Source organism: Equus przewalskii, chromosome 9 (assembly GCF_037783145.1).
Source record: "Equus przewalskii isolate Varuska chromosome 9, EquPr2, whole genome shotgun sequence".
Taxonomy (NCBI): Eukaryota; Metazoa; Chordata; class Mammalia; order Perissodactyla; family Equidae; genus Equus; species Equus przewalskii.
The window spans coordinates 4,679,491-4,705,689 of NC_091839.1; the positions used below are offsets into that span (position 1 = coordinate 4,679,491).

At 57.3% G+C, this 26,199-nt stretch overlaps 1 protein-coding gene across 1 annotated transcript in view; it reads right to left on the reverse strand.

Annotated features, from left to right (window-relative positions):
* The window catches only part of PEPD (peptidase D), a 118,886-nt gene extending 109,527 nt beyond the window's left edge, over positions 1-9,359 (reverse strand). The window contains exons 1-2 of the mRNA XM_070632531.1: positions 9,240-9,359; positions 681-864 (exon numbers count right to left, since the gene is read on the reverse strand). Of these exons, the coding sequence (XP_070488632.1) occupies positions 681-864; positions 9,240-9,256 (201 nt within the window). The 5' untranslated portion in view covers positions 9,257-9,359. The remainder of the gene's footprint in view (positions 1-680; positions 865-9,239) is intronic.
* Between the last annotated feature and the right edge of the window lie 16,840 nt (positions 9,360-26,199).

The following is a 26,199-nucleotide window of genomic DNA, read 5'->3' on the forward strand; positions in this document are numbered from 1 at the left end:
TGGCTTCCTGCAGCTGGGCTGCCCACTACCCCACAGGGTTCCAGAACCACAAGGAGCCCCTGGACCACTTCCCAGGTGAGCAAACCAAGGCGGAGGCCCGGTGAGGCTCATGGGATCAGCACTGGCAAAGCCGGGACGAAGGCCCAGCCTCTGACTCCTGCTCAGAGGAGCCGCCCAGTCACATGCCATCTCCCAGGCCTCTGTAACCCCGTCCTCTTGCTGCAGGCAGAATCTGAACTCAGCCCTCCCCATCTGCACCTCTCCCCGGCCAGGGAGAGCTGCCCAGCCCACCCTCTGCTCACCCACTCCTGTGGACACCATCCTCCCACATGGAACACCCAACCCTAGCTCTACCTGTCAGAATTCACCCTGGCCTTTGGGACCCACACCAAATGTCGCCTCCTCCATGAAGCCTTGCTTGCTTGCTCCCTCAGGAATATCATTGTTCCATACTCAGACCTGAGAGAGCTGAGGCTGGCTGGTGACAGCTCTGCCCCCCAGAGTGTTGGCCCTCTGGGCTTCCAGGCCCCAGTCTGCCTTCAGAGGGCCTCTCCAGAGGGTCCCCTTGGGGACAAAGCTGTTCCACACCCACCAGGCCCAGTGCTGGAGGAGGGTGAACGGGCCCATGAGAGGTCTGGTGCATGCTCGGAGCCAGGGATGGAAGAAGTGGCCAGGCTCACCTGGCGGAAGAGGACGCCGGTGTCGGTGCAGTAGCGCTGGGTCTCTTCCCCGCCCTGCAGCAGCACGACGGAGCGGGCCTGCACGGCCGGGCTCGCCCGCAGGCGCTCGCACAGGCGCTGCCGGTTCAGGGCGAACAGTGCCAGGGGCACCTTCAGGGTTTCGTTCCCCAGCCAGAATGAAGGCCTGCAAAGACACAAGCATACACCGCCACGTGGGCTCTGTTAGCACTGCCAAGCTTGTCCCCGCCCGTGGTCTGAGGCAGCTGGAGGGCTGAGCCTGCCAGGGGACCCCCATTAGCACGTGGCAAGCGGGTCCAAGTTCGACCTGCCGGCGACTCAGAAACAGCCCCTCCCTGAGCCGCCCAAGGACCACACCGTCCCCTGCTGTCCCGGAGCACTAGACCACAAGTGAGGACCATGGATAGCTAGCTCTGTTTAACCAGCGGGCAGGTGAGGCCCCGAGAGGGAAAGCCAGCAATGGTTTCGAGATGCACCCACTCAACTCCCATCCTCAAGGAGCTTACTATCCACGTGAGAAACGTGATCTGGCCCAGAGAGCACTCAGTCCCTGCCATGAGCCAGGGCTGGTTGTTCCTCAGCTGGGACACCCATCTGTCCCCAACACACACACACCCCCCTCAGGGCCCTGAGTGTAAGGCTGAGGGGAGCCTGGCAAGTGTGTGCGGAGTGACTGAGGGGGAACCAAGGCGACATGGCCCCGTGAGCGGCAGCCCGAGGGGTGCTGACCTGGAGGAGAGTAGACAGCAAGGGAGAAGCTGCTGAGACCTTATGGGAGGCGGGGCGGGGCCAGGCCTGGGGGAGCAGGCGAGTGTCTCTCCTCACCCCTACGCTGGCTTCCTTTTCACGGAGGAAACAGCTGATCCTCCCAGCCCCCACACCCCAAACCCGACCTGCCTCTGGACCCTCCAGCCAGTTGCCCCCACCTGGGGCTTCTCCTCTGCCTGCTGTGGCCTGCCCCACCCCCACGCCTATTCAGCATCCATTTTCCCCTCTGCAGGATCATTCTCAGCATCCAGAGGTACAAGAACCTCACTTGCCTTAAACTGAAAAAAAATAAAAACACTTCCCTTGACCCTCCATGCCCTCCGTCAGTCCATTTCCCTCTCCCTTTTGTGGTAAATATCCTCTGAAGAGTCACCCAAGCCCACCGTCCCCATGTCCTGGGGGCCCTCGCTCTCCTCAGTCCACCCCATCAGGCCTTGGCCCACCCCCTCCCGCACTGCTGCCCCTGCCAGCCCACACAACCCCACACTCTTGAATCTGCAGGTAGGTTCCCAGGCCTCAATGGGCCTCTCGGTGCCCAGGACACTACGGGCCACTCTCTCTGCTGAAACCTGGCCCAGCACCAGCCCCTCCAGGCTTCTTTCCATCCTTGGTCTCCCTCTCTCCTCAGCTGACCTCCGTGCTGGAGGCCCTGGGCTAGGTCCTGGGACCTCTTCCCTAACAGCACTGCCTCCCCCAGCACAGCCAAGCCTACCTACTCCCTTGGCTTTAAGAACCATGACACCCACAGGCCCATGATACCCCCCTCCAGATTCACAAATGCCACGGCCACCTGCCACCCCTCCCCAGACGCCCTGCCTCCTCCTGCTCCACCAAACCCACCCCTCCCCAGTCCCCTGTGCCCTCTCAGTGGCGCTGGCATCCTCAATTCCTCTCTCACAGAGCCTGTGGCCTCTCGCTTCAATACACAGCCCGCACCTGACCCCTTCGTCCCCAGTGTGGCTCATCCCCACCTCCTGTCTGGACAACTGCAGGGAACTGGGAACTGGCCACTGCTCTCTCATCCCAGCTTCCCCCACTGCCTGCCAGGCACCCACCCAGAGGGACCCTTTATAAAAGCGAATCTGAGAAGGCACTGCCCCCTGCTCTACCCCTCCGACTTTCTAGTGCTCTCGAACAAAGTGCAGACTTACCTGACAGCTACCAGGCGCTGAGGGATCCAGCCCCTGACCCACCCCAAGAATGCACTGGCATTCTCCCTCTTCCCTAAGTCCCGAGAACGCTCCCACTCAGGAGCTTTGCTGCTGCTGTTCCCTGTGGGGAACGTTCTTCTCCCAGTGCCTGCACTGCTCCCGTTCTTGCTTTATCCAGGCCTCTGCAGAAATGCCCCCTTCCCAGAAGCTCTTCCAATACCCCCATCCTAACCTTAACCCCCTGTCCCTTCATTCCTCTCTATAGCACGCATCACTGTCTAACAGCACGTACTTCCTTGCTATCTCCCCAGGTAAAATGAAGCTCCAGTAACCAGAGCCCTTGCCTCCTTCCCGGCACTTAAAAGAGGGCGGAATGAGTGATTAGGTGCCGAATGAACACTAAACGGAGGAAGGGAGGGCAGTCCCAGCAGGTGGGCTGGGCTGGGGTAGGAGGGCGGGTGGGGCAGGCCCAGGGAGAAGAGGAGGAGTGAGGCAGGATCTCTTGGGCCAGGGGGAGCGAGTGGGCATGGAGACTGAGGAGGGTAGGGACAGCTCAGAGCTGGCACATGAGAAAGGGCCCTACCTGGACGGCGGTGACAGGTGGGCAGGTAGACCCTTCCCCCACCGCATGCGGCCATGAAGAGGCCTCAGGACCTCCTGCACTCACCTGGCCCTGGGACACTCAGAGGCAGGGACACACAAGCAGGTGACACCTCCTGCACCTTTTGGCTCCAATGCCACCTGCTCTGGATGGTCCTCCTGGCTTCCCCCTTAAACCTGCAGCTCTATCCCCACTCTGCCCAGGGCTGGCCTACAAGGACTCCATTGGCATGTTCCCCATGTTCCCTGCCTCTGGCCTCCAGCGGGGTTTAGCTTTAGCCACTGGACGGAGGGGAGGGAGGAGCAGGAGGAGGACCAAGAATCCATTCCCCAGCTCCTTCCGTGTGCGAACCTGGAGCTACGATGGCTGGTAGTCCCTCCACCTGGGGCCATGGCACAGCCCTGGCTGGTTCCCGACCAGCTGCTCCTCTCCCCTCCCAGGCTCCTGTTCCCTGCCCCTAGCTCTGTAAACCGACTCTGCATTAAACTCTCTTCAGTCACCCCTCTGCGTGAACAACGGGCTCAGGCATTCCCCTTCTAACACAAACGCAGCGCGTTTGCTGGGGCTCACTGGCAAGGTCCGCCTCCGCCCGCTGGACTGTAACCCCCAAAGACAGAGCCCTGGGTCTGCTCCAGCCACCGCTGCCCAGTGCCTAGCACCCTGCCTGGCACCCTGCAAGTGCTCCATAAACATCTGCTGAGTGAACAACTGTCACAGCATGGGGCCACACAAACAGCTGTGCAGAGGAGAAGTGGCCACATCAGCCCCAGGGGGGCAGGAAGCAGAACCCTCGGGCCCTGGCCTGGACAGGAAGGGTGGAGGGGTCGTGCACACCCCACACATGCTGTCAGAACTGGAAGGCCCACCCGTCCTCCCCAGGCACGGGCCCTCCCTCTCCCTCCCAGGAGAGAGGACACAAGGAGCCAGGGCTTCCTCTAAGCCAGGCCGCTTTCCTGCCATGCTCAGCTGCAAGGATGAAGGGGTAGAGATAACAGCTCGTAAACATGCCCGCATCCCAGCTGGCCACGCTGTCAGGAACTGAAAGTGCAGCCACCAGCACGCCTGCACAGGGTGCCCCACGGCCCCACACACTCTTTCCCCTCACTCAGCAAAGCCCACAGAGGGGGGTGGGCACAGGGGGAAGCTGTCTCTACAGACCCCCCCACGGCCGAGAGAGAACAATTCTGAGGCGCTGCTGCACGTGGGGCCTCAGCCAAAGTTGCCCAGATCCACATGGACTCAACAGCACAACTGGCTGAAAATGCCCACCCTGGGCCCCCAGCCTGCAGGGCCCATCCCTGCCCCCTCATCCCAGCACCATCCTCGCCCTCTGCCTGGCCTCCCTCCTTCAACACACCAAGCGCCAGCTCCACTTGGTCTGCCACCACGCCCCAACCTGGAAGGCTCTCCAAAAGGTTGGGCTTCCTCTTGTCCAGAACCTTCTGAGAGGCCTAAATCCCTCAGGGCACTGAGACCGGGGCTTCCAGACCAAGGGCCACGCTGCTCAGATGAAGATGGGAAACTTGACAAGGCCCCCTCTCCGTGAGCACTCGGCTGCCACTGTGAAGAAAAGCTACAGTCCCACCTAACCCTGCGTGGGCTCAGCCAGAACAGAGACGGGCAGCCCAGCCTGGGGCCCCCACAGGCCGACGTGCTGCGGTCATTCATCACCGCAGAACACCCGGAATCAAGGTTTATAGAGACATGCCCTCTGATTGCTCTTGGCGTAAAAGGCGTAAACCAAACCCTGGGAGAGACTGCTGGGCCCAGAGCCAACGGGGGTGACCTCTCCCTGCAAGTTCAGCAAAAGCAGCTCTAATAAAACACCTGCACTGGCATCTGCGGGCACGTCTGCTAACTAGCACCCAGAATTTCAAAGGCTGAAGGCAGTTCATACCCAAGTGCCAGCGTAAATAAGGTACGCTTTAGTGCAGGCAGCTGAGGCCACAGGCAATGCTTGGGGAAGGCAGCAGGGGCTGGTGGACAATGGCTCCAGGACATCAGAGACTCACAGAACGAGCTCTGGCCCCCACCGGCCAGCCCGCCCCCTGCCAACCGCCAAGGCTGAGTAAGTGGCCAGGGCCACAAACAGAGTGACCAGGAGTGGAGTCAGCCCCCAGGGAAAGGGTGACGCCACTGCCCCCACAACCCATCCCTGTCACCCCAAATCAGAACTGAGCCACCATCTCCTCTGCTCTCAAGTCACCTGCGAGGTTCTCCCCCAAGGCCCGAGGACCCCTGGGGATTCACACAGAGAACTCAGGGTCTCTATCTACTTGGATGGGAAAAAACTGTATCTTTATTTTCTCTAGCTTCTCTTTCAAATTTACATCTTCCTCAATTATTAATGTAAGCAGCTAACTACAGCGGTATCAGCAGTGTGTGTGAATGCGTCCAACAGAAAGCACAGGTATTTCCATACCACATTACTGCTGCCACAGTATCTCAAAATACCACTTCTGCTCAGCACTACTTCAAAATTAAGGTGGTATTAGGCCCGCTGCTCACTTTAATGCTTAATGTGTTAACAAAGAAGCATGTATCACTAAATCACAAATTTATTTTTTAACATTTTCATAGGTGCATTTCAATATAATTGGTTTTTCCTGTAATCGTCTATATTTTATTTCATGCATTTTAAAACATGCTGAGAAGGGTACAAAGGTCTCACCAATGCCCATGGGGTCCATGGCACAGACAAGGACAAGATCCCTGCACTGGCATGTGAAGCCTCTTCTGGATGGGGCCATGCTCCCAGCAAGAGAAGCCAGCCAAGGACCGGCCTGCTTCCTCAGCCACAGCCAGTCCGCTCCCCTGGCTGGAAGGGGCCTCACAGCAGCTGGCCAGCACCTCCCACCCCACTTCCCTCTCTCCTGAGGGTCAGGGGGCTGAGCACACACAGGGACAGAGAGAGGGCTGTGTGGAGTCAGGACCAGGCCCGGAGAAGGCATGGGGCACTCAGTGGCCAGCCTGCCTCCCACAGACCCATCTGTACCGCAGCCCCAGGGTCAGCCTGGCACCTCTGCTCCCAGAGCACAAGGTTCACATGAAGGTGGGGACAGGCTCTGATCCAGAACCCAACTCCTCCAGATACTTTCTCCCCAGGAAAATGCTGACTCCAGCCTGACCTACAGCCCAATAGGTACACACCCAGGGCAGCTCACCTGCTGCTTCTCGCTGAGCAACGGCTCCCTTTAAGCTGTTCACTTAAAGAATTAGACTCCTCTTCATCCTAGTCAGAACTCTGTGTACCCTCCCACCCACAACTCCCTTCCTCAATCATGAAAGCAGGATGGACTGTTGGACTAGCTTAGAGTAAATCACCCTTTTATCCATTCGGCACCATGTCATGAGCACCAATTACATGGAGGCCACAGGCTGGCCCTGGAGATACAAACTGAATGGGTCCATGGGCTCCAAGGATGGCAAGAGGGGAAGCAACCCCACCCCCGACCACGATGGGCAGGTGGGCAGCCATGGCAAGTGTCCTACGGGTGGGAAGAACTGGGATTCTGTAGAGTTCTGAGCAGGAAGTCTCTCCTGGAGGTCACGAGGGAGGGGGAGTGGGAAAGGCTTCTAGGAGGAGGAACCATCTAAACTGGGTCTGCAAGTATGAGAGCGATTAAGTCAGAGGACGAGGGCACTGTGGGGCCAGCAGGTGAGGGGACAAAGCGAAGAGGAGAGAGGAACAAGCCCCGTGGGGAAGCAGATGCAAGCAGGTCCGGGGCAGCAGGGGAGTCTGACCTCTGTCCAAGGAAATCTCAAGGAGAAGGCAGGCTCCCTCCCACCAAGTGCCACGGGAGGCGTGGGGTGACCTCAGAGCAGACCCTCTGGGGGCAGTGGGACCCTCTGTCTCAAACTCGAAGTCCCTGCCCAGGCTGGCAGGACAGAGCAGGATCAACCCTGAAACACTCCCCGAGGAGCATCTCGAGTTTCTAGCTGACTCTGAGATGCCAGCTTAGGGCTTCCCCGGCTTCCGCTGCTTCCCAAACCACACAGAGCAAACTCCGCAGGACTCACGGGCGCCCCTGGCCCAGGCTCTGGGAGGACTCTACAGGCAGCCCATGGCCATGACTTGATGGCGCGGGGCCTCATTACACCCGACACTGATCTGTCCTGTGTGCGGAGCTGGGCACGGAACGTTGCTGGAAATATACCCAATACCTCCTCCCCTTAAAGAAGCTGCTGGGGCTTGACCTCAGGCTCAGTCCAGCAGTGCAGCCCCATACCAGCCTGGGATGGCTCTTGCCAAGGAAGCCCTGTCAAGCTCCCTGCATCTGTCAGGCCTCCCTTCCAACAGCGCACCTCTCCAAGACCACTGTCACTGTGTTTTACCCCTTGCCCACCCCCTGCCACGGCCCAGAGAATCAGCTTTGCTCTAAGACCTCCTTCCAGGATTCAGCCAGCTCCAGGCTCCCCGCAGTCCAGTCACCAGCCTGGCTCCTCTGCACCTGCAGGAGAGTGCAGGCCTCAGGCCAGCATGAAGCCCTGAACCCAAATGCAGCCCCTGGAACTCCCTGTGACCACATGGCCGGCCCAGATACAGGGGGAACAGATCCACGTCCGGGCACTGGCCTGCATCTACTGCTCACCCTGCTCTTTAAGACAGGGTCACAGGCTGGGTTCAAGGAGCAACCTGGGCTCCTTGACACTCATCCAGGACTTTGTACGCACAGTTCTCTGGCTGAGGGGTGCTCGAGGACCCACATAAATGTCATCCGGGGAGTGAAGGCTGTCCACACTCTCCCGTGCTCAGAGCCCCTGCCTCTCCACGGTGCACACCAAGACCGGAGACAGACAGACAACAGAGTCCCATGCGTCCATCTGCCCAGGGGTCCGTGAACATCCAAGAGTAGGCCCAGCCTGCTCCTGGAATACAGCAGGTGCCCAGTCAACGTTTGATTTGTGTGTCCTAAGCTCTCCCAACCTTAGGGGCCAACTGAGGGGGCATTTTCTGTTGCCATTCTCCCCACCTCCCCAAAACACAGATGCATTCAGTCCACCAGGTTCGCCATTCCAGTCTCAGTCCCCAGTCTGGCATCTGGGGCAGTGCCCCTCTTTATCCCTGCCCCTCCCAGCCCCCAGCACCACAGCCCTTCCCCAGGACTGGGCCTCCCCCTGAACTCACACACCCAGGGGAGCCATGGTCTAAAAAGCAGATGTGAGCAGATTAAAACCCTCAGAGGTCCAGTCCCACAGGTTACAGTCTGGAGAAGCCATCTGGGGCACCACACCCTGCAGCACCAGGACGCACTCCAATCTCGTCCCCAGAACAAGCCGAACTCTCAACGTTGATCTCTCAACTTTTGCCCGATGTTCCCTCATCTGGGACACTCTCCCCAACGCTTCACTGAACCCATCTGTCCACACTCCCTCCCACTAAGTCCGCTCACCCATTCTTTCATGCAGCAGCATTTATGCAGCACCTACTGTGTGCAAGACCCCGTACAAGTGAGGCCCAGGAGTGAGGAGGAGAAAGGCATGACCTTTCATTCTAAATGGGAGAAGACAAGAACAAGTAAAAATCAGCTACTCTACAGTTTACCAGCTGGTGACAGGGCTACAAAAAGTACGATAGGTATTAGAGAAGGCTTCTCAAAGGTGCTGACGTCTGGGCCCCGAAGGAAGCGGGGAAGTGGGGAGGGGATTCCAAACCCGTCGCAAACACCACCTCCTCCGGGGAGAGCCGGGTCCCCGGCGCCCCGGCAACGCCCCCTTCCCGTCCGAGGGTCGCGGCCGTGAACGAGCGTGTCGACGCTGGCCCCGCCCGGCCCACACGGAGGGGCCGCCACGCGCGCGGGGACCCGGGCGCCGGAGCAGCGGCGCGGGGAGCTGCGGGCACGGCGCGGCTCCGACTCGGAGCGCGCTGCCGGCGGCCACAGAGCGCGCCGGCGGGGACGCGGCCCGGCGGCGGCGCTGTCACCCACTGTCCAGCCGGGAGGCCCAGGCCCCTCTCCGCGCCGCCAGGCCAGAGCCAGGGCGACGGCGAGGGCGAGGACCAAGGGCGCGAGCAGCACTCACCCGGCGGCCACCGCCATGCTTGCCCTGCTCAGCGTCACGTGAAGCGCGGCGTCAGCTGAGCGCGGCCGGGACCCACCGAGGGGGGCGGGGCCTGGGCGGGGCCGGGGTCCCTTCCCCGCCCCCTCCAGTGCCGCGGACCCGGAGGGGCGGAGCCCCGGAGGGAGGGAAGATCTGTCTGCTCGCCGGGCGCTGGCTGCAGGCAAGGGGCGGGGCCTGGGCGAGGCCTGGGCTGGGGAGCAGAAACCTTTCTAGAACAGAAGGGAGTGACCGGAGGCAGTGGATACCTGGATTCTGGTTCAGCCGCGACGTGGTGTCCCGGCCCGCCTGGGGATGAAGACCATGGGGGAAGGAGACTCTGACCCAGTCCTGGGGTGGGACAGAGGTGACAGCTGTTGCTTAAGAAGGAAAATGACTTGAGCACAGGTCGGGGCAATTGGAGTAACCAAAGCAGTTCAGCGTACAGGAGACGGAATGTGAGAGTGCTCACATTCCCGGAGGTAAGCAAGGGTCAGATCCTGCAAGGCCTTGAATATGGGCCTAGGGAGTTAGTTAGTTAACAACGACAGGTCCAGAGCACTTACTGTGCCCCAATACTTTGCAAACGTAGCTCATGGAATCCTCACAACATCCCTGTGAGGTAGGCTTTGTCCTTAATGCCATTTTACAGATGAGAAAACTGAGGCCCAGAGAGGTAGGTAACTCGCCTGAGCTCACACAGAGGCTGAGCACATGCAGTAACATCCCTGGGTAGTGACCCACACTGGCTCTGTGAAGGAAGGGGGCCCCGGGCTGGGTGCCCCTCCAGTCCTGGGCCACACGAGGGTGTGCATATGTGTATGGACAGGAGGTGGGGTCCAGTGCATGCCCATGGGTCTCCTCACCCCAGCCCCAAGCTATCTGACAGCTGGAAGTCACTTCTGGTTGAAGGGCTTGGGTTGGGGGTGCTTTTTGTTTCTTTGTCAAGACAAGGATGTGGGTCCCCATGGCTGAACTAAGGAGGCGCCAGGGGCTGCAAGAGGGAGACGCAGCTCAGAGCTGGGAAGAGAGCAGGTCCCTTAAATAGGGGGAGGAATCAAGCTGGACCATAAGCAGGGTGCCAGTGTGGAGTCCCAGCAGCATCCCTGGTTTCCTCTTCTGGCAGATGGGAGCTAATGGTGCCCACCTCGTGGGGCTGCTGTAGGATTTCGCCAGCAAACATCCAGGCACCTTTAGCCTGTGGCACAGCCAAAGAGGCCAAAGCGGTGAAGAGGAAGGTGGCACCTCCGGACAGCCCTTCCCACCTCCCTGACCCAGATAAAGCCAAGGAGAGTTGACGGAAGAGGGGTCCCCCATCCTTCCTCCCCCTCCCCCCTGCACACAGCAACTCTCAGAGGTCTCTGTCCTCCGGGCAGGACCCCTGAGAGGGTCTATCTGCCCTCTTGCCAGTTTCCAGGGAGGAGGGCAGAGGCATAAGGCCCTACCTGTCACTGCCAGGCTGAGGGTCCCTGAGAACCTGGCCGGCCCCCCCAACCCCCCCGTTAAGTAGTTGCTCCATCTTTAGCTAAAGAGACTCAATTCCCTAATAAGTGACACTTAAAAAAAGGGTGAGCAGAGTGAGCTTTTCATGCTCCTTTGTGGGAGGAAAACTTGCCCCAAGCTAATCAGCTAATCACAGCTCTCCGCCATTTCTTTTGACATAAACTATGTCAAAATTAGGCCAACTGCCAGCTCTGAGTGTTTATTAATATGAAAAAGAAGTAATTATCCTAAACATCTACAAAATAATAGGGGCAGGGCACCTACCAATTACGTGAGAAGGCCCTGCCCATGACTCCTGCCCACCCAGGCCCTTCTGGACCACGGCCTGCCCTGCCAATTGCGTGAGCCTGGCACAGAGGGCTGCCCTGCCACCCCTCCCCCCTCCCCATCAGAGCTCTACTAGGGTGGACCCAACCCTTCACCCCTCCCCGTCGGCGCTCTGGCAGGGCTGTTCCCCACCCCCACCCTTCCCCATCAGAGCTCTGGGTGGGCTGTGTCCCCCCTAGCCCCACCCCCCCCTTATCAGAGCTCTGGCAGGGGCCCTGGGAGTGGGAGAAGATTGCGTAGTTACTCATGCAGGGCAGACCTGAGCCACTGCTGGGAGCCAGGAGGCAATTGGGGAAGATTGATTTTAGAGAGTTGGAGCGGGAGTGTGTAAATCAGCAAGGGAGAGCACCAGCCAGCACACTCAGGCCTCACTCGGTGTCACCTCTGAGGTCACAGGCCCTTGGCTGAAACAATCTCCCCTGGTAGGGACCTACAGGTGTCTGCTCAGCCCACCCAGCGGCCAGAGCATCCAGAAGTGCCCCGCCCCAGCAAGAGACCCACAAAAGAAACTCCATCCAGGGAAGGCTCCTCCTTGGAGCTACTGTGGTTTCCCTTGTCCCTGTGACACCGTGTCCTGCCAGGGTTCCGTGCTCTGCCCGCCCGCCTCCATCTAGCAACCATGCTCTTGCAGCTCCATGGACACTCTGACAGCTGGCTTCCTGGACATGGCAGGCCCAAAGGTGGCAACCAGCCAGATTCTGACTCATGAGCCACCCTTGGGGCCTTACAGGGGAGTCCCCGGAAAGAGCCATGATGTGGACCCCACGCATCTCTTGCTGCATGCAGAGGACTCTGGTCTGCCCAAGGGCTCTGTGGGACCCCACTGGAGGTGGCCTGGATGCTGGCTCTGCCTCTGGCTACCAAGCTGTTGCCCGTAGTGCCCCTCTGACAGGCCACACTGTGAGGGGTCAGGGGCAGAGGAGGAAGAGGAGGCCTCAGCATTGTCCCCACGGAGCCCCCCGTCTGGGAGGGCCACAGAGCAGGGGTGTGTGCTGCCATTTCCTCCTGTGATGAGCGGGGAGTTACGGCGGGGTTCTGAGCAGGAAAGCGGTAGGGTCCGAGCCCATGTCTCGGAGGGTTGGAGGAGAGAACTGGAAAGAGCCTGCAAGAGGCTCCATGTCACCCGCATGGGGCACCAGCCTCAGGTGGTGAAGGCCCACACCGGTGTCATGCGGGTGTTTTGTGATTGTTTGTTTGCTTTTGCTGAGAATAAAAGACTGGTGCCAAATAGACTGAAGAGAAAGAACAGAGGGGTGTGGGTGTGGGTGTGGGGGGCGGGGGGCGTATTCAACCAGACTGCTTCCCAAGTTGGGAGGAAGGAGCATGGCGGAAATGAAATGCCCAGGAGGCTCCCTCTCCAACTCGGACTGGCAGATGTCAGCCTTCAGCCTTTGCAGTGTCAGCAGTGGCAACCATAGCTCTCCCACTCCTGAGGCCAGCGCCGCCTGTTCCTTCCTCCGGGACCACGCCACAGCTGTCACCACCATCGTCAGCCCCCAGAGGAGCCCCCACATCACGCCATCCTCCTCCTTCCCTTCCTCCCCGGCCCCACCCGCCTGGGTATCCTTCTTCCTGCAGAAAAGAGGCGGGCAGCAGCCGAGAGGCCCTCCCTAGGAAGCCTGTCACCGCCTCAGATGAAGGGGTCCCCGCTGAGTGCTTTGCCGGGGTCTACGAGGCAATTCAAGATGAGAAATGGAACGGTGGCTTCAGAACGGCAAATCATTCCAACGGCACCTTAAACACATCGACGGGAACAAGCTCTTCGTGTGTGTGTGAAAATGGGGAATATATTGTTTTTCACTGTTTGGAAGACTGTTTTCTCATCTTGAAATCACAAGCTGTTTTCTTCCAGAGAGACGTATAAATACATCCAATTGTTGACATTCAATATAGGAAATAAAGTTCTGAAATGGCTTTCTTCTGCGCAGGTGGAGGGGCTGGCCAGGTTGGACAGGTGATAATTACTTTTATTTCTTCCAAGTTGTACCAGTGCGGAGTGGTGGGTCCCTCTACTTTTATTGCTTTTGCCTTTATTGCATTTTTTCCCCCCGTGTTGTGCTGGGCTATTCATTGGTGTAGCTTTATTACCGCATTTCAAGATCTTGATAAAAAGGAATGAAATTCCTAATTTCCAAAGTGTGAGTGCAAAGTCCCAGTGCAGGGGCCTTTGGTTCTGTGGCTTGTGTCCTGGAGAGAAATCTCCCCAGGGGATGGCTGGCCTCTACCCAGCTCCCCGTTACTACCCATCCCTGTCGTTCCTGCTGACCTTCACAACCAGCCCCCTCGTGGGGTCTTGTCAGGGCGTGATTTTAAGGAGGACACTGGGGCCCGCCTGGTGGCGCAGTGGTTAAGGTCGCACATTCTGCTTCTTGGCAGTCCGGGGTTCGCAGGTTCGGATCCCGGGTGCAGACAGGGCACCGCTTGGCAAGGCATGCTGTGGTGGGCATCCCACATACAAAGTAGAGGAAGATGGGCACAGATGTTAGCTCAGGGCCAGTCTTCCTCAGCAAAAAGAGGAGGATTGGCAGTAATTAGCTCAGAGCTAATCTTCCTCAAAAAAATAATAAATAAGGAGGACACTTTCAGCCCTTCATGAAATTACCCACAGACTGTGTCCCTGGCAGCCCCCAACCTGTCTGTGCCACCATCAGAACTGGGGTCACCTGTGACTCCGCCCTCTCCTGACATCTTACCTGTCTGCTCTTCTTCCCCAGTGCCTTGTCTCTCCCCGGCCTCTCCCTTCCTGCGGCCCCCTCACCACTCCCTTAGTGCCTGCCGAGGACCCCCGCCCGCCTGCCTCCCGCCTGTAGTCTCTTCCCATTCTGAGCCCCAATGCTCACGAGGGTTTGTTGGAGGCAACAGCCCCTGAGTTTGGCTGCCTCAGCACAAGAGGGATGTGCTGGAGGGACATCAGGCAGCACATCTGAAGGAGAGGCAGGCTCAGAAAACAGGCAGGAGCCGGCAGGGCCAGTAGCTGAGCGCATAGCCAGGCCACACCACACACTGCTGCCCGGAACCTTGCGACCACCTCTGCCCCTGGGCGTGATCTTGGACTGACATGGCCTCATGGCTTCACTCCCCGCATGGCCAAAGCCATGTGCAGCCAGTTGCAAAGGCCAAGCCTCGTGGCTATCTTGTCCCTTTTGGTTTCTCTGGCGGAGGAGGCAGGGGATCAGGTAACTGGCATCTCACAGAGTCCCATCCTCCAAACACTGGGGGTTGAGATGGTGCACAAACCCCTGTGACACACGGGGCAGGGGGGAGGGGGCAGCCACTCCCCCCACGTGAAACCTTGAAAAGTTTACCTTGAATAAACCATCCTGGATATTGCGAGCAGAAGGTCTAGAAAGCAGTGATTTTCCTGTCAGCACAAGTGTGAGTTTCTCGTTTCACAGCTTTTATTTTCAGTTTACATGAGAGGATACATAATTTTCATTTCTTCGGCTTTAAAGGTCTTCCCCAGCCCTGCCTCCATATCATTGCCAAATAAATGTCCCCGAGCACAAAATGGCCCTTTAGAAATCATGTGGTGGAGAAAGAAGTGCATTCAAAATCAGAAGCCTGGGTCCTCTGACTTCTCCGGTCCTCACCTTCCCCACGTGGAGACGAGACAACCTGTGCCTCCCTGTGGGGCGGGTCCACGGAGCAGAGGAGGCCTTGAACACCAGGGCGCTTGGGCACAGTTTAACACTGTACCATTGTGGCAGACGTCACTTTCCTTATGATGATACTTATTATTAGAGAGCATGTCCACAGTGGTTAGCAATGTGGATGCAGGAACCTAGGTCCCATGCCTGGCTTTGCTGTTTACTCGCTATGTGGCACTTGTAAAGTTACCCAACCTCTCTGAGCCTCCGCTCCCTCGTTGGTAAAGTGGGGGTGCTTGGCCTCAGCTTGGAGGATTGTTGAGGAGATTAGATGGGATGGGCCCATGGGGTACTCTGCACAGCTCCTGCTCATGAGGACTGCCGTCCTTATTTCAGTGGTCCTGTGAGAAGCAGGGACAGCAGGAAAGGACTAGGACACCTATGGCCAAGGCATGAAAGTGGGCAAGATGCCCTTGGAGGTCACTCTCAGCCCTGCCCACCTACAGAGCTACTTTGACACAAAGGGGTGAGTCCAGAACCCCAAGCCCAGGCAGTCAAGTGCTCACCCCCTTTAAGAGGAGGGGCTGGGTCCTGGGGCTCCCTGGCCACCTCGAGCCAGCCTTGGGCATCCTGCATGCTGCTGGCAGTCCAGCCAAACACGGAAATGCTGAAGAGATGCAGGAAAACAGGAGCAAGTAGGGAAGACTCAGAGAGGGGGGTCCTGGCTGCCCCCAGGACCTTGGGCCCAGCCGGGGCTTCAGCTTGCAGGGCTATGCTGGTAAGTGGATTTGCGTGGGAAGAGGATCTACAAGGAGGTTGGTGACAGGGGCTAGGACCATGTAATAGATTGGAAAATTGGCCTCGGATTCTTCTTCTTGCTTAGAAGAGTCCACGCCCTTGCTTAGCGATGCTGCGGCCCCTCCCATCCAGGAGTGGAGTCTATTTCACCAGCCCTTGAATCCGGGGTGGCCATGTGACTCACTTTGGATAATAAGACATTAGCAAAGGCAGAGGCCTTGGAAGATGCTCACCCACCGGGGCTTACTTTCTTGCCGCTCTTGAGAGCCCTGGCACCATGTGAAGATACCTCAGCTAGCCTGCCGGCATGTAAAACACCTGTTGGACAGCCTGCTAACCAGTAGACACACAGATGAGGCTGGCTGTCTGCTGACTGCAGACCCGTGAATGGGTCCAGCACAGACCAGCCGAGCCTGCCTCCAGAATCCTGAGCCGTCTAAATGGCTGTTTTGAGCCATTACATTGGGTGGTTTGTTATGCCAAGTATTCAAAACTGACACAGGACAGAGGGAGGAGAGCCTGGGACGACTGTCCCGGAGAGGAGGCTGGAGCAGATGCCGTAGGGGCTGTCTTCACCAGGAACTCAGGGAAATGCAGGGTCCCAGCAGGACCACTGTGGGGCCCTGGGGAGAAAGTGTGACCTTCACCTCACCTCTGCCTGGAGCACAGCCTGGCTTCAGCTCAGAGAAGGCTGTGGGGACCTTGATTCTTCCTTGGCACCATGTGGTTGCACTGCCCTGGGGACTCTGAGAGGCAGCCCCCCGACATACCTGCACTGCTGGACGAGGCTGGGAGCAGAGGTGCAGAGACATGGTGCCCCCAGTGGGGCTTCCTGGCCAGCAGACTTGAAGCACAGGAAGTGGAAAGAGTCTCTGAGTTTCTGTAAGCATCCCTCTGGGGACACCCAGGAACACCTGGAAGAGACTTTCGAGGAGACTGGAGGGCCCCTGTAACACAGATGCAGCTGAAGCCAATTAAAATCCGAATGATTATGTCAATGGAGCCTCGTGCACACCAAAAGCTGGTGAGTCCATCTTGGCCTGTACTGTTACACCCCAAAGCAAGGCCAACATGGGGTGCACACAGCATGGGATGTGGCCTGGGTGTGGCCCTGGGTGGCCTGGATGGGTAACAGGTGGCAGTCAGCAGGGAGCTCACCACTAGGCAAGCCTTGCTCGGACAGGCCCAAGCTTCCTGGGAGGCCCAGCACAGAGCATGAGGAGAAGACCCCCCCTTCCCAAAGCAAAACACCTTCTCATCGAGTTGAAGACCAGGATCCTGCTGCAGAGACCCCTGCCCAAGTGCAAGGCTCGAACTGTCCCAGCTGAGTACCCACCCACTTCCAGCACGGGCCACTATATCCTGAGCATCTTTTAAAAAGATTAATAGATACTCAAGAAGCCGCCGCTGCTGTGCTCTGTCCAAACAGTAGCACAGTCTCTGAATCAGATGCCAAGTCCACCCGCAGCATGATGAGCTGGCCGGGGTCTCTCCCTTCTCCATCTTTTTTAAACGTTCAGTTCAAACAGTCTTTGGGAAAATCACAGTTTTATTTCCAAACTTCAGACATCAATATTCAGGGCTTGAGGGGGAATTTACTGAAAATCATCTCACAGTGGAAGTGCCAGAGGCAGAAGCTTCTGCACACGTGGCTCCTCAGCATCTCGTCTCAGAACATGAATTCACCTGCAGGACCAGCTGTCTGCCCAGCACGCGGCCTCTCCCAGCTCCCTCCCCGGGGAGGCCGGGCAGCCGGAGCCTCAGCACCAGTGCTGGGTGGGGCTAGGCACCAGGCCTATCTTCACAGGGCTCTAGGAGAAGAATGGACCTAAAGTCTCCTCCGGGCACCACCTCTACTTGAGGAAGGAGGAGGCCAAAGCTGGCCTGAGAAGAGCTCACGGGATCTTCACGGATGTTCCCTGAACTCTGGGCTGCAGAACTGGCTGCACAAAAAAACAATTTTAGCTTTGGATCTGGCACGGAGTGCGGACTTTGTCCTTCTGTCACCAGGGGATGCTTGCTATGTAAAGATGAAGGCCCTTTCTAAGGGGGTCAGAGTCCCCTGGGGAAGGCCCACCCAGCAGAGGGACAACTCCAAGCTCCGTCTGTGTGGTTATTGAGGGCGGGGATGGGGCCCGAGCAGCCCAACGCTCAGAGATCCTGGTTTGGTGTGCTGTGGTGTGGCACGGGCACCCGGGTTTTTGGTTAGCGCTCCAGCTGCCTGTGGTTTGTGGCCAGGTTTGGGGTTCATCGTGTGGTAGCCACTCAAGGCAGCTCACCCTCCCTGGTACCTTCAGTTCACACGTGCTCCTTTGCCAGGCCCTGGCGGCTACCTCTCCAGGTAAGAAGCATGGATGCCATTCCCTGTGAGGCCCACTCCTGCCCTCCCAGCAGCCCAGTCAGGAAAGCTCGCTGGCCTGTCCTGGGGAGCCATGGTACCCACAGGGTCCCAGCCCCTGCTGGCCAGGGAGCCCGTGAGCCCACCACTCCCACCCCAAGATTGGCATCGAGCGAGAGCTCCCTAAGACCAAGTGTTCTAAGGCTGTGGGAAAATAAACTGGAATGGCCACTTTGGAGAGCACTCTGGAAATATCTATTAAAACCAAAAAATTACCGCTAAGCCTTCTGACCTTTAATTGTGGGTCTCATCTACCCTAAAGGAACTCCGCCTCCTGAGCTCCAGGAGATCTAACCCGCATGCTCGTGGCAGCGTTATTTGTGACAGAGAAGACTTGGCAGCAATCTGCATGTTCATTAATAAGTGAACTCTTGTCTGCTCGCGTGCTGTGAGACCAGTTAGAAGGAATGTCCTAGATCTACAGGTATAGACGCGGAGAAACCTCAACAGCACTTTGTTGAGTGAAAAGTTGAAGAACGGTGCATACTGTGTTCTACCATTAATGTTTACAAACCCAGGAAACAATAGACAGTTCTGTGAATTCTCCCTGGACACGTGTTTATGTTGTAAAAGCACTTAAAATGTCTCGAAGAAAATAAACCAGTGTTGTCTGCAGGGAGTGGGGGAGGGTAGCGTGAGAGAGCTAGAAGGGGCCCTGCCTTTGTCTAAGTGTCTAATTTTTCAAAAAGGAGAATATAATCATGCATTTGTGTAATTAAAAATAAATAAAACTACTTTAAAAAAGAAAATCTCTATCTCAGAAATGCTCTGTAGCCTGTGGGGCTCCCTGCAAACTGGGGAGCTTGCTGTAATCTGGGCCCTGGAATCCGTTGGAGCTGCCCCCAGCGGCCCCTGCACGCCCATTCTGGCCCGCCCCCACCCGCCACGTCCCGGCTCCAGAGTTGTACCTCAGACTCTGTTGGGAGGGGAGGTTGGTGGACTTGTGTTTTGAAGGAAAAGGCCTGGTTATTACTGACAAGGATCATAGACAGAGGGCTCCAGGGCACTGCCAAGAGGATAGTTGGGGCCATTGGGTGGTGGGGACCACTGCGGCCCAATCCTAGCTGCCCACCCACATCCACCACCCTGACTGCCCAGCTCCTGACCCCTCCCTCCTAAACTCCACCTGTCTCCACTTCTGACCCCATCTCCCAAACACCACCTCCCAGCCCCAGAGTCCGGGGCTCTGCCAACAGCCACCCCTGACCCCTGACCTCTGACCCCCACCTCCTCACACAAACCACTGCCCACAGTCCCCTGACCCCTGCTCCCCATCTCCTCTCCCCCAACCCAGGGCCTGTGAGCTCCTCCCAGAGAACCCATCCTTCTCCTGCCCTGGTTTCTACAGCGCTGGAGAGATGTGGGAGCCAGTCCTCCGGTGGAGCGGCTGCTGGGGAAAGAGATGCGGTGTTTCAGGCTTTTTCTCCTCCAGGAAGGGAACATCCCCCTCCCCTCCTCAGGATCTGCAAGATGGCGCTCAGCGCCCTCCTCCCTCCTGAGTTCCAGCCTCCTCTGTGGTTTCCATGGATTCAGAGATTGCTCCCAGCACCTGAGCCCTGAGCGAGGGGAGGGAAGCGAAGCGAGGGAAGTGGCCTAGTCGCTGGGCGAGGGGCAGAAGCTGCTCCACAGTAGCCCTCACAGGCCCAGCCACCTGCCCCCTCCTCCCAGAGACCCAGAGGTCGGAGGGGCACCTGGGCTCCCAGGGCGCCCGCTGGGCACTCCAGGAAACACGCTCTGCCCTGAAAGGCCTCAAAGCCAGCTCGTTGAGGGACTGTCATCCCCAGCCAGAAAATGCCAACAGTGACCACAGCAAGAGGGGACACTATCCAAACTAGTTTGTGAGGGTCACACTGTTGGTGAGAAGACCAGGACAGTTTAGGGACGGGACCAAAGACATCACTGGGTCAGTCTTGGTCCTGCTGGGATGCAGAGGGCCCAACCAAGTGCTCACTTGGGTCCCCTGTTTCTGGCGCTCTAGCACTGGCTGCAGAATCTGGGCGACTGGAGAGAAGGTCACAAAAGTCTATGGTGGGGAGTCACTGACCATCGTCCACTTGGGGGTGTCCATCCTGCTCAGTTTAGCCCCTTCGCGAACAGGTGCAGGGCATTCCCCATGCCACCCCATCCCTCCAGGGCCCAGGGGGCACTGTCACTGTGGCTGCCCAGTGCCCCAACACCCTTTCTCTTTTGAGGGCTGCTGGGCATGCAGGCCCCAAGCACGGCCAGGCCAGTGCCCTGCCCAGTGTCCAGCTGAGTCCAAAAAGATTCAAAGTGGCCACAGGAGAGCCGCGGTCAGAGCCAGGGCAGGCAGAGGAGCAGGCTGCAGAAGGAGTGAGACCCACCCAGGTAGTGTGGCCCCACAGGCCCTTCCCCGGCCCAGGCCTCAGCAGGTCCTAATGGCAGACATTTGCTCCAGTCCATTTTTACTGTTTGCAACCGAGAGCCCTGCCTGACACAATGTTCGCCAGTGGGTGGGTGGTCTATACTGGGCGGTTAGATTCTTGGGGACCAGCTGTGATCTCAGGGACCACTGCTACATGAGGCCCCAGGTCCTCTGCCCTGGCTTCCAGTGGAATCTCTTGGTGAGTCTTTAAAAGCTACTAGTGCCTGAGTTTCAGCCCAGACCAACTGAATCAGAATTCCTAGGGATGGAGACAGGACAGGGGGATTTTTTAAAACTCCCTGGTAGATTCTACTGGAAGCCAGGACCAAGACAGCTTCAAGAGAGGGTCCGCCCAGCACTGTTGGCAGGGACAGTGCAGTCAGGGTCCCACAGGAGGGAAGGCAGGGTGGTCCCCAGGCAGGGTCTCCTATCTTCCAACCAGCTTCACCACTGTGTCCCGATTCCTCCACTCTGCGCCTGCCCCCTGAAGGCTGCCCTTGACCCCTGCCCTCTTGTCCCTTCACCATCCACCCCAAATCCTGTCTCCATCTTCGCATTCAGCCCGGATGACTCATGAAACCCAGAAAGGAAGCCACTCACTTGCAACCTTAAAACAACATGCTCGCCTCTGACCCCACTCCTGGTTGCACACCCAGGGAAATGTGAGCATCTGTCCACCAGCAGACATGGGCAGGGCAGCTCACACCTGCACTGTTCACAAGAGCCCCAGCCGGGAGCCACTCAAATGCCCATGGGTGGTAGATGGGGTAAAGAAGGTGGTGTTCTCATACGATGGGATCCACGCTGCGAAGAGGATGAATCTCAGAAACACAATGTTCACTGAAATCAGCCGGACACAGAAGACCACGTGGTTTATGACTCCATTTACTTAAAGTTAAAAAGACACTGGAAAAACTCATCCAAACTGTGGGAAATGAGAATAACGGCGGCCCATGGCGGGCAGTGCCTGGAAGGGGGCACGGGAGAGATTTCTGGGGCTGTTGATGTTGGGTTTAACTCATCCTGGTGGCTCCATGGGTGTATTCAGTTCGTGAAAGTGCACGGAGCTGCACACGTAGGACGTGGGCACTTTTCGGTAGGTGTGCTAAACCAGAATGAAAAGTTGCCATAATTAATCCAGCTGCCCTCAAGGAGGATGGGGAAGATGAGGGAAACATTTGCATTCCTTCTTCCTAAGGAAGGAAAAGAGAAGGAACCAGAACTGTCAGGTTTCCATTTTTAAAGCCAGCTGAACATTCACATCCTGCTGGGACTCTCTCCACAAAGCTGCCTTTTAGCCTGACACCTGCACTGCCAGGGGCTCCAAGGAGGGGGCAGCCCTCTACCTAGGGGCTGGAAGGTGGGGACAGGAGGAGAGCCAGCCCAGCCCACCGCCAGGCTCCTTGTCCCTCCAGATCCACTGGGCACCTTTCAGCTTGGTTGTTCTTGGCTTCTTGGTCCCCTAGGGCGCTGGGGACCACTCCCTCCTTCTTGAAACACTGTCTTGCTTTGTCTCCCAGCTGCCCTCCGTCTCCTGACTTCCTCCTGCCTCTCTGGCCAGTGCTTCTCCAGCTGCTGACACTGGCCCATCCCTCACATAATGGGCCCCCACGGCTCTGTCGCAGACCCTGCATCGTCCAAGTGCTGCCCACCTGCTGGCGGCACCAGGAGCTTACCTCCAAGGTCAGAGTCTCCCCGTGGCTCCACTTCTGTATCGCCGATGGCACCTCTCAGCTCTCATCGTCAAATCACTCTTGACCCCCACCCCCCACTGTTGTTCCCCATCTCAGCAACCATGCAGCCAGCTGTCCACACAGAAATCTGCTGTCCCCTCACCTGGCGTCACAGGTACTTCCCATTGGTCACCAAATGTGGCCAGTTCTTCCCCTAAATATTTCTGGAATCCCTCCTCCCTCCCACGCCCACTGCCCTGGACCAGGCCACCTCTCTCTCACCCTGGGTTATCACTAGAACCTTCCACAAGGCTCTCCCAGCTCCTGCCCAGCGATCCTTTAAATAAGAGATCTGATCTTGTCCTTCCCGGCCACCCACAGCCCTCCAGGGATGCCATGTTACCCTCAGGCTGAAGCACTGAGGTCTTGAGCAGGGCTGCGTCTTAGAATCGTCTGGAGAGCTTTTAGCAATGTTGTATCCGGATCCCACGCCCAGTGCCACCTGAGCCGAGCCTCTGGGCGTGGGGCCCCCAACATGGTACCACTCCACTTGCCTCCCGCTGTCAGCTCAGCGCCATCTTTCCCTGTGGCCCTGGCCCTCCTCCCCCAATTCCACATTCCTTCTGCTTCCAACCCTCACACATCCAATACCCTGCTTCCCCGGCCTCAGACGCTTGTCCTCCCTGCGGCCTGCCTCCACCACCTTCAGGGTCAGCTTTCCCTGCCTCCCTGGTGGCCCAGCCTTCTGCCTGCTTAGGTGTCCTCCTCTGGGTGCCCCCTGCTCCCGCACCCTCCTCCTCAGCCGGCACTTTCCTGGAGGCCTGTGGACTTGTCGTCTTTCCTACCAGGACTGCACTAGGAGGCGGGGCTCGTGTCTGCCTCCGTCTCCTTGACGGAGCAGCTCTTTGACCAAACTCAGGCTCCTCCGAGATCCTCAAGACTAGGTCTTGACCTTGGTCTGTAAGGACTGCAGACTCTCATTACCCTTCTCCTCCAAACACACACACAATGAGAGACTAGGACAGATTCCAGCATGGCTTCTAACAGCTCCAGGCTGCAGCCCTGGGGCAGCCCAGCCCGCCTTAAGTACCTGCCTAGGAAAGCTCAAGGTTGCCAGAAGAATTTCCTGTTTGTTCCAGCCAACACCAGAAGATAGGGCCCTGTCTCCCAGCCTCTGGGGAGGGTAGGAGCTACTTCCAAAAGCCCCAGTGGGCAAACCCGAGGCCTAATCGCGTTGACCGCCCCTGCCTGGTTCTGCAGTTTTTCACATCCCTGACTCTGCTCCGGCCCCTGCTCATTCCCCTCCCCTTGCCTCATTCTCCCTTTAAACTGCCCAGTCGCCGGTGCACGGAGGAGCGGAGCTCAGTCCTACACGAAGTCTCTTTCTCCGGGCGGCCGCAGTGCTTCCTGAACAAGATCCGTCTCCACCACCTTTCACCAGCGTCCGGCTTTCTCTCTCTCTCTCTCTCTCTCTCCCTCCCCCTCTCTCTCTCTCTCTCTCTATCGCCCTCTACCACTCAGGCTGCAGTGAAGGCAGGCCTGAGGCAGCCGCCCCATCCCCACCTCTGCAGGGAGGACCTGAGGCCCCGCTGCACTTGGCCCAGCCCACTGGAGGGAGTGAAGGTCAGAGACTCTGCCCCCAGGTGGGCCCCCCAGGTGTATTGACTTCCTAGGGCCGCTGTGACAAATCACCACGCACCAGGTGGCTTACAGCAACAGAAATTCCTTCTCTCACAGTTTCGGAGGCCAGGAGTCCACAATCAACTGTGGCAGCGCACCTCCAATCTCTGCTTCTGTCTTCACGTGGCCTTCTCCCCGTGCTCTGTCTTCTCCTTTTCCGTCCCTCGTAAGGACACTTGTCACTGGATTTAGAGTGCACTCTAATCCAGGATGATCTCTTCTTGAGATCCTTAACTTAATAACATTTGTGAAGACCCTTAATCCAAATCTAGTCACATTCTGAGGTTCCAAGTGGACATAACCTTTGGGACCCACCCTTCAACCCACCACCCCAGGGCTCAGTAGGCCCCCATCCTTCATTCTGGCACTAATGGATCAGCAGGATGACAGACAGAGCCATGGGGGAGGGGTCGGGGCAGGGAAGGTCTCTGGAGTGTGGATGGCCTGGGATGGAGAACCTGAGCCCCCCACATTCTGGCAGACACACTCTTCCAGCCTCTGTCAACTCCTCCCCAAAGATGGGCACTCAGCTCAGAGTCAGGAGACCAGGGTTCAACCTGGCTCTGCCCCTCGACTTGCTGTGTGACCTCTGGCAAGCAAGTCCCCTCTCTGGGCAGAGATGATCCCCCAGCGCCTCCTGCAGCCCCAGCTCTGGGACCCAGCATGTGCGCTGCAGCACCTCCTGTTCACATCTCAGAGGGCCTGGCATCCCGTGCGTACCCCAGCGTAGGAAGGTATTGAAGGAGTGGCTCAGTGTGCCTGGGGATGGGAAGCCCTTGAAGTCTGCAGATGGTCATGTCCCCACTGTGGCTGTGTGCAAATTGCTTCTTCCTGCATCAGCTGAGTGCCCTGCAGACACTGAAGGATGCCCATGGCCGCCGGGCACAGAGAGGATGCAGGATGTCAGACACCCTGGGGAGTCCAGGTCCTCTGGTAACAAGGGTGGGGCTGTGAGCCCTCTCAGCAAGACCTCCTGAAAAGCCACAAATGGGGTGTGATGTCCATGTCAGTCCATTGAGCGATGAGCCTTCAAAGGAGCCTCTAGGACAGGGATGACCCAGGGAATTCATTCACAAGACACTTGCACTGACCCCAGACAATGCACCGATAAAATAGGTACAATTATTATTCCTATCTTACGAAGAAAATGAGGGTCAGAGAGGCTGGGTAACTTGCCCAGGATCACACAGTTCTTAAATGAGTAGGGCAAGATTTCAACCTGGTTGGTCTGGCTTCAGAGTCACTCTTTACCATTTCATCCTCATCTCTGAAATCAGGCTGTGGCTCAGAGTGAACCAAGGATGGATAAGGAACACATCACACAGGCTCATCAACCACACCAAAGACTCTGCTATTATATTCCCCAAATAGTGTTTCTAACAATGGTTGTATTACGGTTGTGTGGTTATAAGGGATATTCTTCTCTGTTTTTGAAATCTTGGTTAATGTGCTCATATTATCTTTATCATTAAAAAGCTAAGCATTAAGTATTATCTACAAGTTGCTTTTGTCAAGAGTACAGCTAGGATAATTGTCATTCAGAAGAGGTTGCTCAGTGGACAGGCCAACCATTCACAGATTCGCCAAGCCCTGCTTCCCCTGTTTCCACTCAGATCACCAGAGAGCTCCACACCAGCACTGCATTTCTCTGCTTTCACACAGAGCTGTTTTTACCAAACCACATCTTAACACTGTGCCCTCAGTTTCTGCTGAGGATCAATAGATGAAATACACACGTGTAGACTGTCTCTGCATTTCCCATATAACTGCTCTCACGGACACCATCTGCTGTGTTGCTCACATCCCTTGCAAGGATCCAATTGACAAACTCCTGTTAGATTCATAGCTGGGGGAAGCACTCTCTTGAACAACCTGTAAGCTCCTGAAGAGCTCAACTGTGTCTGTTTTTGCCCATGTTGATTTCACAGCGCCCAGTACAGAACTGGGCATTTACTAAGCGCTCAAGTATTATTTGTTGAGTGAGAAAAGAGGAATTTATTGACTTACGCAACTAAGAAGTCCAAAGGGGTGTCTTGCTTCAGGTATAGCTGGATCCAGGGGTCCAAATAGTATCATCAGGAGTCTATCCTCCCTCCTTTGGCTCTACTCTTGTGTTACTGGCTTCATGCTCAGGCAGGCTGACTCCTTGTGGCAGCCAAGACAGCCACAAGTATTTCCAAAGTTACTTCCACATACCGGCTTGTGATCCCAGAGAAAGAGAGTACCTCATGCCCCAAGGTCCTGGGGAGGATTCTCATCAGTTGGCTTGGGTCACGTGCCCATCACCGAACCAACCAGGGTGGCTAAGGGAATGAGGTCCTCTCACTGGCCAGGGCTGGGTCATGTCCCGCCCCTGAAGCAAGGGGGAGGAGTCAGCTGCATCCCACTCCAGGACACAGAGCCTCTTCTGCCCAGCAAGGACAGGCCCTGGTACCGGAAGAGGGTGTGGAGGGAAGCATGCTGAGCAGACAGAAACCGAGGCTGCCCAAGACCCTGCAATGCCCGGACCTGGACTCCGGCTTTTGCCCCCTCTAACCTGCACTTCCCCATCCTCACAAATGGTACAACCACGAGCTGTCCTATTCTTGGAGCCTGA